Source organism: Anabrus simplex, chromosome 9 (assembly GCF_040414725.1).
Source record: "Anabrus simplex isolate iqAnaSimp1 chromosome 9, ASM4041472v1, whole genome shotgun sequence".
Taxonomy (NCBI): Eukaryota; Metazoa; Arthropoda; class Insecta; order Orthoptera; family Tettigoniidae; genus Anabrus; species Anabrus simplex.
Genome location: NC_090273.1, coordinates 8,242,227 through 8,258,563, shown reverse-complemented (window position 1 = coordinate 8,258,563; position 16,337 = coordinate 8,242,227). Strand labels below are relative to the sequence as shown.

General features: G+C 37.7%; 1 protein-coding gene across 3 annotated transcripts in view; it reads left to right on the top strand.

Annotated features, from left to right (window-relative positions):
• Window positions 1-9,353, top strand: part of Ent1 (Equilibrative nucleoside transporter 1) — a 103,887-nt gene extending 94,534 nt beyond the window's left edge. For all 3 annotated transcript variants that reach the window (XM_067154100.2, XM_067154101.2, XM_067154102.2), the window contains 2 exons: window positions 3,093-3,292; window positions 6,861-9,353. In XM_067154100.2, the coding sequence (XP_067010201.2) occupies window positions 3,093-3,292; window positions 6,861-6,972 (312 nt within the window). In that variant the 3' untranslated portion in view covers window positions 6,973-9,353. The remainder of the gene's footprint in view (window positions 1-3,092; window positions 3,293-6,860) is intronic.
• Window positions 9,354-16,337: the final 6,984 nt, after the last annotated feature.

Sequence of the window (16,337 nt, the reverse complement as noted above, 5' to 3'; positions counted from 1 at the left end):
TGCTTTACGTCGCAGCGACACAGAGAGGCCTTATGGCGATGATGGGATAGGAAAGGCTTAGGAATGGGAAGGAAGCGGTCATGGCCTTAATTAAGGTTCAGCCCCAGCATTTGCCTGGTGTGAAAATGGGAAACCACAGAAAGCCATCTTCAGGGCTGCTGACAGAGGGATTCGAACCCACTATCTCCCGGATGCAAACTCACAGCTGCGCAACCTTAACGGCACGGCCAACTTGCCCGATCTATAAATAAGTGACCAACATTTTAATGCTAAATATTTTAGCTTCCTTTATAAACGATATAGAAGTATTAACCTCTTAACATACCAATTATTTACAAAATTGTGATCTTTTTTTACCTAATTTTTTAATTGTTAAAATGGGCTATTTATTGAAAACTAATGACAGTGGTAACAATGAAAATATATTTTCCGAACTTAACAATGAAATATAAGCCACCGAAAAGTTCTTGTTTTAAAATCCCGAGTATACTCGTTATATTTTTTACGGGTTCTAAAATAAATAACTCAGCACTAAACAGATGGCAAGTAATACAACATGACACTCAATACTGTTCATATGTTTGTGGCTGTGTGAAATGCCCTAAAACAAGGATCAACACACAATGCTACATCGGGCGGGAAAGCCGCGAAAACGAACTGCCTGAGTCACCGACATCCACTACGGTTGAGTCAGAGACATCTGTTTGCAAAAATAGGACCCTGAAGTAATAATTTCATAAATATTTGGCAGAAATATTGAGAAACTAAAAGAAACGAGTATATTCAGGCTTTTAAATTAGTTACCGATCAATGAGCGACATTCCCGAGTATACTCGGGATTTTATTTTATATAAATGTATAAAACCCCGAGTATATTCGGGCTTTCATGTTAAGAGGTTAAAACCCTAATAATAATTTGATATATTCATTCAGTGAAGTGTACGTGTTAGTAAAATACCTGTTTATTTACAAAAGTTGAAAGCTATGAAAGCAGCTGGAATTCATAAGATTTCTGGGGATATGTTAAAAGCAATGTATTGGGATGAGTACAATATCTGAAGTATTTATTTTATTACTGTTTGCATGAAGGAACTATACCATATGAATGAAGAGTTGCTCCCAGTGTACAAAGGAAAGGGTAAAATTATAGACATGTTTGCAAAATTACTGCTTTGAAAGGTGGTAGTTCAGGTTGAGGAAAGGTTACTCCAGGGAGGCTCAACTTACAGGATTCCAACAGGATATAGCAGAAATTTTACATTCAGGGGGTCAAATGGACTGTACCACTATTGACCTATCATATATCTGCCAAGCATTCCGGTTTTTCCGTAAAGTGTACGGATTTTGAGTGTGTTTTATGGTTGTACTGATGAACAACGTTATTGTACGGATTTTGAATATCCGCGCTTGGTTTCGCTTTCTGTGGTCAAATCGGATTTGTTTGACTTTCGATAGTAGCTGGTAATACGAGATGCAGTGTTTGAAATTAGACCGGCAAATGTATCGATAATCACATTATCGATTATCACCATGCTTTTGTCACCTGTTTGACCTCAACTGCTACTTCATTCACTGAGATGGTCCCAAGCAAGTAGCAGGCTGTGATTTTGAAGAAAAGAAATCCATAGAAAAGTAGCAGGCTGTGAATTTATATATAACAACTTTAGTAACTGCGTCATGCTTCATAGCAGCTGTGAAAGGCTCTGTTTGTGTGTGGGTGTGAGTAATATTGGCAGTTGTTCTGAAACTCATGGAATTGTGTGACGAATTTGTAAGCAATTTAGTATCTTTAGTGGTGTTCATAACGAGTTAAACTAAGAAAGGATATTATCAGTCTTTTAGGGAGGCATATTCTGCTTTCTTTCCTTGCTTTATACGATCATGGAAAGTGTTCCCAGTGTTAAGTGGAAACAGATGAGCACTCATCAAGATGTAACTTTGTGTAAGTAAATTTCAGGGGTGATCATAACATACATTTGACTTGTATTAGTATTGTTTATAATCTCCCCCCTTGTCGTCGTTTTTCATGATGTCTCAAGACTTTGCGACGCATGCGCGTGTTGTTAAAAAATTTCCACTTTACGATCTTCCGGATTTCTCTTTTTGAAAGTTGGCAGGTATGCTATCAAGACCTTTATATGTTAAGCCCCTTTAAACAACAAGCATCATCATCATTATAGGATACATCAGGCAAGACTACTGACAGAAATGAGGGTTATTGGTCTAGGCAAAAGAGTAATTGAGTGGATGGCTAAATTTCTAGAAAATAGAACTCAGAGAATTAGAATAAATGAATCTTAATCTAATCCTGTAGCGATTAAGAGATGTGCTCTGCAAGGTGTTGCGTAAAGAACTGTTATAACAGATAAGGCCTTTTGTGGATGTTGTATAGAGTAATAAAGAAGTTACAAGATTGTGAGCAATTGCAAAAAGACCTGAACAAAGTTGTAAGATGGACGGCAGATGGTAAACACGGTGAAAAGTAAGATTGTAAGTCCTCTCCGTTTTAATTACTGTGTTAAAGGGCTGATATCGTTGTAAGTGTGTAATCACATAAACTGAATTGTAAATAAAGATTCCAGATCTTTAAGGGTTGAAGTAAGAATCTAAAGGAGAGGACGTATAAGTCTCACCAGTACATGATACAAAAACTGGGATTTCCAGCAAAGGAGTAGCGATGTTGCCAACTTTGGGCTAAGAGTAAAGAGACAAGATGCTGCAGAGCTTTTAAAAGTTGAAGAGATGAAGTTGGGCATATTTTCATATATAGGAAGAGGAATTAGGGATTGGAATGATTTGTCAAGGGAAATGTTCTATAAACTTTCAAGTTCTTTGTGTAAGAAAAGACTTGATTGATTGATTGATTGATTGATTGATTGATTGATTGATTGATTGATTGATTGATTGATTGATTGATTTGTAGAATGTTAAATTCTTATTTTCGGTAAAAGTGTTTTACTGAACTGGACCTGTCATCGTCAGCTAACTGCCTCAAGACGTCACCAATTAATTATTGCCATTAAATTTAGGTTAAGATAATTCACCCAAGTTGTCTTTTTCTTGTGAGTGCTAATGAAATGTGGCCGTTTCAGCCGCGGGGAAGCGCCTGGCTTGTGGGTCTCCTGTCTACTCTGCGAGTGGTGTTCATTCCCCTGCTGTTACTGTGTAATGCTCAACCTCGTCACCATCTTCCCATCATGATCGGCTCGGACTTGTACTACATCCTCATCATCGTCTTGTTCGCCATCTCCAATGGTTACCTGGCAAACATCACCCTCATCTGTGTGCCAAGGTGAATATGCATAGCCTGGTAATTGTAGTCTCGTGTTCATTGATGCATTGAGCATGAAATTGTCTTGCGATGAATGCCCAAGAAAACCGAGCCGCATTGGGAAGGGTTCTGTATTGCCCTTTCTGATGCAATGTACAGCTACAGCAGCATCATAGAAGTGTGGTTTTGTTTCCAGGAACGGTGTCTCTTATGTGTAAAGCCTGAATGAGACTAATTTCAAAGTTGAAGAGTTCTATTGCATATCTGCATATACTGTCACCACCACAATCAGCTGGGCCTTTAATTTAGAAAATCACTTCAACACCTGTACACACAAGCTACTGCCTTACCACTTCCCAGAAAGAACAAAAAATTGTAGGAACGTGTATGAACAGCATCTTATAGGTGGTAGATTGAAGCACATTGCTATTTTCTACTGATCAAGGAGTCCGGCTCCATGGCTAAATGGTTAGCGTGCTGGCCTTTGGTCTCAGGGGTCCCTTGTTTGATTCTTGGCAGGGTCAGGAATTTTAACCATAATTGGTTAATTTCCCTGGCACGGGGACTGGCTGTATGTGTCGTCTTCATCGTGATTTCATCCTCATCACAACGCCCAAGTTGCCAATGGGCGTCAAATCAGAAGACCTGCTCCTGGCGAGCCGAAGTCCTTGGATACATCCCGGCACTAAAAGCCATACGCCATTTCACATTTTTTACTGATCAAGGAGGAAAAATTTTATCAAAGTTAATATGACATGTGCAGGAAAATTTTTTCTAAAGATTTATGGTGATTGCTCGGTATTTCTGTAATGGCAAGTTAGAAATTTGTCCAGTAGCCAAAAATGTGAAAGAAAACTCCAATTCCTGTCAGTGTTCTCTCCAGAAATTTTTGTCAGCTGGGCAGAGAATACTATGTAAAAAATTAATATGATAAAATTTTAATTTATTCCCCTTACGGTAATAACAATAATATCGGACATACAAACATTAACTGTAAAATTTAACTACTTTAGTGTTATTATCACAAACAAGGTATAACAGAGTATTTTGAACTTCTAGTGTTCTACTGCTCGTTCATAATTATTTAACACCGGGAGACACCGCTCGCGCATGACACACGTTACTACATGATAGTCAACCTAAACATTTAAACTCTGATGTAATTGATGCAATTATGCTGACAGTAATGAAGATTTATCATTTAAATAAACAGTTTTACAGTATTTACGTTTTAATTTGGAGCACCCAATGACTCATATGTATTAATATTATGTAACTAGCACATATCTAGTTATGTTAGCAAAAACAGCAGGGCAGTGCGCACATTAAGAAGGTCCTAGCGAGAACACTGCCTATCAAACTAATGTTCTGAGTCCAATTTATCATTCCGAGATCTCAGTTCTTTATGGTACAATGACGAAGAATATTTGAGTGTGTCCATTCACACCTCTGCTTCAACCTGGCTGTTTCTGGCACGATTGGAAACGTGCTATTCATGTCATCAGCTGCTTTCCCTTTGGACTTTGTCATTTGGATACCTCCATAGGACATCAGGAAGCAGACAACCTCATACCATAGATGGGCCTTGGAATGCCTGTCAAGTGGAGTATTACACCAGAGTCAGCCCGAAGTAACATCATTCGGAAAGTCACTGGCGGTGATTGGGGAGCCCAACCTCAAGTAATCAGAACTTCCGCCATGGCACACTGTTTCTCTGCAGGGCAGTATGCGTGTCCTGTGTGGCATAACTCCGCTGAAACTGCCAGGCTGATCACTGTGTGTATTGCACTATCTGATATACGGTGGAAAGTAGCTGCAGATGCTAAGAGAAAGAATTGTGAAATAAATCAGTTACACCCACTCCATGGTCATCAACCACCAAGATCTAGGTTGAAATACAGGAAAAGTTTCCTCATTTTAACTCCTTAAAGTGTCCAAAAACAACTGTGGGCTGCCAGATCTGACCCTTTTCAAACCTGCTGGATGTACTCTGGACTGGTTAACCTGGAGATCCTGTGTCATGCAGTGATGGAGAGTTATTGAGGTCTCACTTGCCCGATTCTGGGCATTAATTTTCTCTTAGAGATGGAATTATTTAATTTTGTAATATTCCATTATTTTACACTATTATTTAATGTTAAAATTTGTATAGCTTCTGAGTAAATAAAATACCAGAGTCTCCTGCAGTGTAGAGTGATCACTGAGATGTGTGGTGGAAAGGATTTTCAGGAATTACATGATCATGAAATCATCAGCAGAGATAGCTAACAGCCCTCTATATACTGGCTTATGCTACACTACTTGCACCCGAGCAAAAGATCATGAATAAATCAAAATTTCATGCGTTAAGCGATTTTTTTTCTTTCATAATTTGTGGCTTGTGATCTACTGTTGGCGTTAATGCATTCAGTTTCTGTCACTGCAGCAGACTGTGTGGAAAGGAGAGTGCAGAGCAAACTGCAGGTTTTACGCTAGGCATAACTTACTAAGAATATAACGTACAACGTTGGTGGAAAGACAAAGAAAACTAAAAGATGCTGGAGCATCAAGGAAAGCTTGCAAAGAATCTACACCAGGAAAACTGAACAAAATTGATAGGCAGAAAAACTAAACTACTGATATCCTATAAGCCACAAGATTGCGAGAATGAAGACAGTGGATGCGCCGTACGAGTTAATTGTTCTGTTAAATGGACTTAAGGCAACTGTGAAGTGGTGCACTGTTTTTACGACATTGTACTACTATTGCACGTCTCCTGGCAAATTACGGTGATAAATTGGTCGCCCGTCAGTATTACATAGTAAAATGTTCAAATTATCTTAGTTATAGGAGAGCTTGAATATGTTATAATTACTTTAATTATTCATTTTTTCTTGTAAATACCTGCCAGAAATTTAGGGTCCCAAAAGAGGAACTCCCTCCTGGCCATGTTACAGATTGGGTGAATTGGAGAGCACTGAACAGACTGCGCTCTGGTGTTACGCGGTGCAGGGTAAACCAGAAGAAATGGGGTTTCGAAGTGGACAGTACCTTGTGTGTATGTAGAGAAGAGCAGACCACAGCCCATTTGCTGCAATGCAGTTCATGCCCATTCAGCTGCACAACAGAAGACCTGGTTAAAGCGAAGCCAAATGCACTTGATGTTGCAAGGTTTTGGGCTCACATAGTTTAATGTGGCTCTTCGCCATTGGAGTATTTATATTATGTTTTATGTTTTTCCTTATCTTTAATTTTAAACTTATGTATGCTTCTGACACGATATAAATAAGAAATTTAGGGTCATGTTATGTGAGGCTGTCTTATATTTTGGCCAGTATGTATATACAAAAGTTGAAATTTCAGTGAGGGTTCTACAAAGTGTATATTGTACAGTTTCAACACATTTCTGAAGCATACACATTGTAATGCACTGAAGTTTCAACTTTTGTGAAAAGGAACCATAATGAAGTTTATAACTTTAAACAGTATGTATATACTCTAAAATAGAGAACCTCTCTCTCAACTTAATTTTTTTTAAAGTTTATTTTTACCTAACTATTTGATGTACGATTGTAGAATGATAATATTAGTATGTATGATACTGTTACAGAGTTGTCGACTCAACAGAGCAAGAGACAGCATCCTCTATGATGGCAGCATTCCTCGGTGTAGGTCTGGCATGTGGCTCGGCGCTCAGCCTCGTGATGGTCAAAGTTCTATGAGGCTCTGCTGGACAGAGTTAGCTTTAATCAGGGACGTATAACCATTCTGACCTGTCCGAAAACATTTGCTTGTTTTAATGTTGTAGGTCAGGTTGGCTGTTTTTATTATACATTGATTCTTTGTTTTGCATTTTATAAATGTATTACTTTTGATTGTACCTGCTGTTATTGTAAGGAAATATGACGAGCTGGCAAGATTTGGAGTTTGCCTCGACTGTTGTATTAATGTGCGATATTTGGGATTATCTGTATTCGATTAAGCATGTTTGTGGAGTTACTCATTGGTTGGATGTTTCATAGGGATGGGAAGCACAAGGCCAGCGCAGTACTTAGGCTTGGTTTTCCCTCCCAATAGTTCCATTACTGTACACTTGTTCAGCGTGCAACGTGACTGTATTACTTGTGTTGGATCATCATTTACTGTTGTCCTTTTCTCTTGCTTCAATGATCAGGATCACTGTGCACGTTCTGTTGGTTTACATAGTATTTTTTTTAAAAAAAGAATCACACACCCTAGAAGATCTAGTCATGTGGCACTTAGTTCCCTCTTTTAATCGGTGGTCTCTGGGTTCGAAACCAGCTGAGGTTGTCTCTTTTCCATGTCGTATGATGTCGGCATGTTAAAGACATCTTGTGACACATTTGGTGTTTGTCCGACAAAATTAATTAAAACTCAGACCAACGTTCTCCGCCATTTGGTATAGGCAGAATGTCCGCACATGGTAGTGTCAGAGTGTGAGCTGAGAACTCAGCCATTTAAAATAATCTACTATTACTTTTACGCACAGTGTTCTTGTGTGTTTAATGTTTTTATAATGGCTTGTGAGACTTTTAACACAGTATAGGAAGAGTCTGATGTTTTCTTTCAAAATTATGTAATATAAAGCATTACTATGAGCCAGGTTTGAACTGTGTATGTTCAAGATGTGGTGCACACTGTACTAGGAACCATGTTTAAAGTTGTAAACAGCGATCGGAATCACTGGTGAAATTTTGTATCAAAGGTTAATGTTTTGTAAATTAATTCTTTGCACATTGTGCGCATTAAATATAAATATAAATTATTGTAGGACTGATTACGTGTTAACACCCTAATTTAATGATAATAATGTTATAGGATTTACGTCCCACTAACTACTTTCATGGTTTTTGGAGATGCCGAGGTGCCAGAATTTAGTTCTGCAGAAGTTCTTTTACGCGCCAGTAAATCTACCGGCACGAGGCTGACGTATTTGAGCACCTTCAAATACCACCGGACTGAGCCAGGATCGAACTTACCACTCAGCCCAGCTTTTCTAGTTTAAATTTTATGTCCAAAATATTTCACCTTCACAAAAATAACTGCTTCTTATTCTCATATCTCATTCCTTTTTTGATCTTTAATGGTGTTTGATGCTATGCTTGTTGTTATCGTATTGTACTATTTATTGCACATTGATTAAACTGAATCCAAGTTGAAAAGTGAGTATAGTAACGGCATCCTCAATCCACCGGGCTAGAGCGCTGCTGCACTGATAATTCCCATAATGCCCAACGGATAACACCAAAACAGTTGTCTCAACAAAATATCAGGAATCATAAGTTGAGAGTTCATTATGGTCCGTATTGACAACTGATCACTATCAAAGGGTAGAGAAGGATACAGGATCCACCCATCAATACCATAAGCTTGTATATTGTCTTATAAAACTGGGACTGGTTTTGACTGCATATATATTTGGTCATCTTCAGCCACGCTACAATTGGAAGACATATGCACACATATTTATATGTCTTTCTTTCTGTTTATACTTTGTGTATATAGGAATGATTATATCAAATAGAATATTAGATTTTTCATTTATTTAATTAATATTATAGTTAGGGTTAAAGTACTGTTCTAAATGAATGTAACAGTTCTCCAATATGTTGAGCATGGTGCCCTTCTTATCCACTTTTAATATGCTTAGATCTTGGTCAATTGATGTAAAATTATGTTTTAAGTCTGTCATGTGTTGAGCCATGGAAGAGAAACTGATTAATGGCTTGTTATATGGTAATAGGAGCTTTTGGAAAACATAGGCCTTTAAGCAAGTGATAAAAGAAACATATTAAGTACAACAGAGTTTGCCGAAGTGTGAAGTAACCAGCGTTAATGAAGAATGGAAGGCCTTCAAAGACACCTTTGTGGGAGAAGCCAAAAACCTATGTGGAGTTACAAGTTCTATCAAAAGAAAAAAGGAGACACCATGGTGGAATGATAGAGTGAAAACAGCAGTGAAAGAAAGAAACCAAATAAAGAAGGCACTGGACAATGAAAAACAAAAACAGGGATAAGAACGAAATGAACAAGAAATACAAAGACTTCAAGGAGTATACAGGAACAAGAAACTTGCTGTAAAGAACATTGTAAGGGAAGAAAAAGAGAAGAAATGGAATGAGTTTGCAGACAAACTGGAAGAGGACAGTAGAGTAGAGGAAATATGAAATTGCTATACAGAGTAGTGAGAAAACAAGCGAAGGGATCAAGAGACCATAAAAGCAATAGAATGTGATGATGGAACTCTGGCACAAGAAGAGGGAGAAATTAAACAAGAACTCAAGATCTATTTCGAAAAGCTTCTGAATGGAGATACAGAAAACATAACAACGGATAGAGGAGAGCCAAGTCGAGGACCCACAACTGAACCACCAATTACGTGGCTTGAGGTTGAAAATGCGCTCAAGAGCATGAAGAAAGGAAAGGCAGTGGGCATAGATGAACTAAGTGCAGATATGCTGAAAGCAGCGGGAATTCCAGGAATCCAATGGCTCTACAGACTGCTCAACAAGATATGGGAGGAAAATACTATTTCTGAGGACTGGAAGATGGGCATCATTGTACCTCTGTTCAAGAAAGGAAGCCGACGAAAATGTACTAATTACCGTGGTATCACACTACTGTCTCATGTCCTGAAAATATTGGAAAAAATAATAGAGACCAGAATCAGAGATATTGTTGAACCAATTTTGGAAGAAGAGCAGTATGGTTTCAGACCAGGAAGGTCAACTACGGACCTTATATTTGCAATTAGGATGCTAATGGAAAAATACTGGGAGAAGAACGAGCCTTTATTTCTAATACTTTTGGACATTGAGAAAGCATACGATAGTGCACCAAGGGAAAGAATTTGGCAATGCATTAAAGAACTTCAAGTGCGAGACAGCCTCATAGACAAAGTGAAAATGTTGTATAGTGGGAACAGAAGCTGTATTCAAGTAGGATGTGGTTTGTCGGACTGGTTTGAAACAAAGAGAGGAGTGCAGCAGGGCAGCTCATTGTCACCACTTCTATTTATTATTGTAATGGATGTAGGAATGAAATCTGTTAAAAGGAAAGAACATGGAGATATCAAAGCCTTCACATTTGCAGATGATGTTGTGATCTGGAGTGACTCAGAAGAGGAATTGGAAGAGAGAATACAAAGCTGGAATGAGGAGTTTAAGAAATATGGTTTAAACATCAGCAAGACCAAGACGGTGGTGATGAAAGTGTATGGGGAAGGAGCAGAACCAATAGTCATGTTAAATGAAGCTCAACTGGACAGCGTTCCAGTTTTCAAATACTTGGGTAGCATTATATCAAATGACAACCTAGCAAAACATGAGGTGAACAATCGAATCAATAAGGCAACACAATTTTACCACCAGGTAAGCCACCTGCTGTGGGGTGAGCAAATACCCATGAAAACAAAAATGACATTGTACAAGTCCTATTATACACCAATTCTTACATACAGTCTCGAAACCACAACACTGACGAATAGAGATAATTCCAAACTTCAGGCAGCTGAAATGAAATTCCTACGCACTATGATCCAGAAAACCGGGAAAGACTCCAGAAAACCGGGAAAGACAAGATTAGGAATGAGAAAATTAGAGAAGTAGGAATAGATGATTCTCTCCTCAATAAGATTCAGATATCAAGATTGAAATGGTTTGGTCACATGAAGAGGATGCCAGTAAACGGAACTGCAAGGAAGGAATTTGACAGAAAGGTAGAAGGAAGACGACCTGTGGGAAGGCCACGAAGGAAATGGATAGATTTAGTTAAGAGCGATGTACTGCTGAGAGGTCATGATTGGGACAAGTTGGTGGAGGAAGAATGGTACAAGTACAGGATGAGATGGAGGAGGCTCTTATAGCACACCCGGGAAACTAGAGATGTTTAGGATGATGATGATTAAATACTCTTATGCCCGAGTGCACCAAGCTCGGTAATTATCAGCCTTTACGAAACCGTTAAAAATTAAATAATTGAAAAGGAGGTTCAACCTATTCAATACTTAAAAGAAGGAAATACAGTAATCACATTCCTATTTAAATGGGACCGGTTTCGACCTTAGTCCAGGTCATCATCAGCTGTAAAAAGATGTACAATGTTTATGAATATTGGAGGTCAGTTTCACACTTTGATAGGCACAAAGACACGACACCACATTCTGTATGCACAAAGTCACAACACTATCAACTAATATACGAAGATCAAAAATAACTAGAAGTCGCAGACAAATAGATTTGTAGTAGAAAGCCGCTAGCTCCTGGTGATCAGCGCGAAACCGTGGTAAAACTTTTACCGTGGTATTGTCGTAAAAGCAGTGCACCATTACTATCGCCCGGTTTCGTTACCGCGGTTTCTTGACGCTTGATTTTCCGCTATTATTCCCCTCGGAAGAAATTCCAAGTAGTATTCAGGAAGCAGTGATCATTTCGATAGTCACTTGTCTTTAGTTTATCCAGCCGGCAGTGATCGTTTCGACAGTGACTTGTCCCTCGTGTTTACATTTTGTGACAGCGCAAGCAAGTTATCGACTCCTTTAAAATGGAAAATACTGTTCGACATGTTTTGAATGTTACATCGAAGTCCTTAAGACATGGAAGGGGACCTCCTTTTCCACACACAATATTGTCTCTCGACAAAATTCCTTGTGGCAATATGGGCTCTGTTATATCGTTGTTCTGCTGGGGAGGTGGGATTCTGAACAGGTGTAAGGAGGAAGAATTTACATGGGTAACCTCCATCACCCAAAAGATAGCCATTAGCTATTTCTCTCGTCTCGAGACGCGCTCTCAGCCGAGAATTGTGAAATATTGTGCTATCATGAGTCAACCCTGGCCATCTTGCTACAATATCTCGTTCGAATCGCTCACAGTTTGCACGTTTAGCGAGAAATAACCTTTCCTATTTCTAAATACCTCCCCATTTTCACCTCCGGGAGACTGTATTCGCACATGAGTGCAGTCCAGCACACCCAATACACCAAGGAACCCAGCTATTGTATGAAACCCTTCCATAACCTCTCTTTGTTCCCGCTGCGTAAGTGGAAGTTGAATGAACTGTGGCGATAACGACGCAAGTAGATCAGAAACCTTGTGTATTATGCGGCATACAGTTGTTCTGCCAACATCACAGACGTCACCGATCACTCCTTGAAATGTTCCCGTTGCATAGAACTGCAGCGCCATTAAAAGACGATTTCTAGGCGATATAGGACAGTTTCTCCCAGTCGGGCATTCCAATTGTTCACCATTTAAATCTAAAATTTAATTCACTGTTTCCTTACGCAATCTAAATCTTCTCTGGAACAAAACATCGCTTAATTCTTCAAATGAATCGCGTCTCTCTTCTATAATTCTCCCTTCATTTCTTTCAAACTGATTAAGATACTGGAGATATAACCTATAGTTGTTAAGCTCCATCTTGGAATCTTTAACCACAGAGCACAAATACAACTTTACCGCGGTTTTCTTAGTTAACCGCTCGCTCACGGACGGTAAACATTATACCGCGGTAAAATGTCGGTAAACTCGAAACCGAGCTTGGTGCAACAGAATTACGACTTTACCCTGGTAAAATTGTGAAGTTTACCGCGGTATTCTCTTTACCGAGGTTGGTGCACTCGGGCATTAATGTAACAAAGTTCTCTACAATAGAGACAAACAGAAAATTAATATTTCACATTACATTACCGTTCTTAGCAGAGGAGATGTGGTGGAAAATTCTGTAAAAAGATCTCTCCCTTATTTATATTTAGGCCTAAAAACTTTGATTGCGAAAATTGGAAAAGATATTAACTTTCTCAAACAATGCATAACCAATAATCTAACTCCCAATTTTCTGAAATTTACTCCTAAGAAAACACAGATCTGTGGACCAGATAAATGAAGTTCAACTTAAAACCAATAAAATATGCATCAATAATGAAATAAAATATTTATACAAAAAGAAAACTCACCTTAACAAAAAGATATATCAGACTCGCTTAGAAGTAGCTAAAAACCTTTGCAAACCCCAATGGGATTTCTTTCAATTAATGGTCAATCAAAAACTAAAGATTATTCTGAAACATAAGCAACAAATTTTAGGTAATAAATTGCATACACTGAAAAGTACAGACCACAATAAAAAACGTAGTGTCGAAGTGCAACATTTGAATACGATACAATCCATAATTTCCACCCACCTATCATTAACTTAACTGACGTAACACTGAATGAAGAAGAATCCAAAATGTTGAGCAGGAACCCAGAACACAACTGGCCAAATTCATCCCATCTTAACGATGTCATTACAGCAGTAACAGAATCAGAATTAGCAATTACCAAACTTCCTAGCGATCAACAAGATGAGGTTACGTTTGAAGTTAGGAAGAAATTAAATAATATTATTAAACTACATATTATCAATTCTCACACAAATCAGGCTAACACCATTAATTCAGTTTCAAAGCTTAAAAAGAAAATTAAAGAAAAAAAACAACTTTATTGTAACGAAAGCCGATAAAAGTAATGTAACTGTCATCATGAATAAAGAGGAATACATTAATAAAACAACTTTTTTTTCTGACAAAACTTTTACCAATATCACAAAAGATCCTACAACTAAAATTCAAAAGAACTTAAAACAATTGCTTAAAGGTCTAACTTTCCTCTTAAATGACAAAGAAACCACTGAACTAATCAATATGAACCCAGGACTCCCCATGATCCACAAAGCTGACGTCCCCATGAGACCTATTATTAATTATTGACTGAGCCCTTCATATAAAACCTCACAGTACGTACAACAGTTTTTAAAGAAAGATTACAAGTTTCTACCCAACAAATCCATTTAAAACACAATAGAATTAGTTGAAAAACTTAAAGATTTTGAAGTTCAACCTAACCATACAATCCACTCTTTCGATGTTAAAAACATGTATCCAAGTATCCCTATAAAAGAAACCATAGATATATATTATACAATAATTTAAGAAAGTATAGTAAATTATCCATACAGGAAATTCAGGAATTTATGTCCATTCTGAAATTGGTTCCAAATAACAACTACTTCAATTTTAATAATGTCATTTACCAACAGAATGGTTTGGCCATGAGACCGCCAGCCTCAGGGATATTGGCAGAAATGTACTTAGATAATTTAGAATACACAAAGATCTTTTGTATTCATTAACATCTACTATTGGGCTCGCTATGTAGATGATGATCTGGCTACATTAAATCAAGGCCTTGGAAATGCGGTCAGTACCCTATCCAGTTTAAACGCCTTAGATCCACATGTCAATTTTACACTGGAATCTAAATCCTAACAGAATATAAATTATTTAGATTTAAGTATTACTAGACATCCCAACTGACTATCGTATCGTATCTTTAGAAAACCAACTCAAACTGTTATTACAATCCAAAATGATTCTCTCCATCCCCAATCCCATAAAAAAGCAGCGAACTATAGTATGGTAAATAGAACATTCACCATCCCCTTATCCAAAAGAGACCTTCAAAATGAACTAATGTTATACGAACAATAGCTAAATCAAACGGGTATAATGCACAATTTATCAATAAAGTCATCAACACAACTAAAAGACGTACAATTTCTACTTTAAACAGAGAATCAGTAGACAAAAAAACATATACGTCCTTCACGTTCAATAATATAAACATATGCCAAATTACTAATATTTTTAAGAAACGTAACCAACAAATAGCTTTTAAAACAAATAATAACAATTTTTCCTATTTCTTTAATACACGTACTATCAATAAAAATAATTTTTCTCAATCATGTGTCTACAAATTGGAGTGCAATAGCTGCGAAAGTAAGTATAGAGGCCAAACAGGACGTAATTTTTCAATAGGATACACGGAACATGTCAATGCTTCAAGGTACAATCGTTTCTCTGTCATGGCTCAACACATGACAGACTTAAAACATAATTTTACATCAATTGACCAAGATCTAAGCATATTAAAAGAATACAGGATAAAAATAAATAAGTCCAAAACAAAAGTAATGGAGTGCAGTCGAACAAAGGCAGGTGATGCAGGAAATATTAAATTAGGTAATGAAGTCTTAAAGAAAGTAGATGAATATTGTTACTTGGGTGGTAAAATAAATAATGATGGCAGAAGTAAGGAGGACATAAATGCAGACTAGCACAAGCAAGGAAGAGCTTTCTTAAGAAAATAAATTTGCTCACTTCAAACATTGATATAGGAATTAGAAAGATGTTTTTGAAGACTTTCGTGTGGAGCGTGGCATTGTATGGAAGTGAAACATGGACGATAACTAGCTCAGAAAGAAAGAGAATAGAAGCTTTTGAAATGTAGTGTTACAGAAGAATGCTGAAGGTGAGATGGATAGATCGAATCACAAATGAAAAGATAGAATCGAATTGGCGAGAGGAGATTGATTTGGCTAAATTTGACGAGAAGAAGTGATAGAATGATAGGACTCATCTTAAGACACCCAGGACTTGTTCAGTTGGTTTTTGAAGGAAGTGTAGGCGGTAAGAACGGTAGGGGTAGACCAAGGTATGAATATGACAAGCAGATTAGAGCAGATGTAGGATGCAGTAGTTACATAGAAATGAAAAGGTTAGCACAGGATAGGATGGCATGGAGAGCTGCATCAAACTGATGACTCAAACAACAGCAACACTGTACTGGAAAAGCGATCGGTGGCAAACTTGCCCAAGGGACCATCTTAGCATCGCATTCGGGTGGTATTGTTTAGAGAATCCTTGGAAATCATATAGCAGAGTGTGTCCACAACAATTGCATACCTGCCAACTTTGCAAAACCAAAAATCAGGAGATTCTGATATGGAAATCAGGAAAAATCAGGAGATACAATTGGTCCTTACTGCTTATTCTACATGTCTTGCACAATACAGGAGTACTATGGTATATAGGCTATAACACACATTGTCTCAAAACCCGACTGTTGCTAAAGGAGGCTACGAGGCTAAAAATTACACATCTCTTTCCAAATGACTCTTAAAACTCTAGAAAAGTCACTAGTCGCTATCATTGAAATTATGTCACTGTATTATTAGAAAAGAC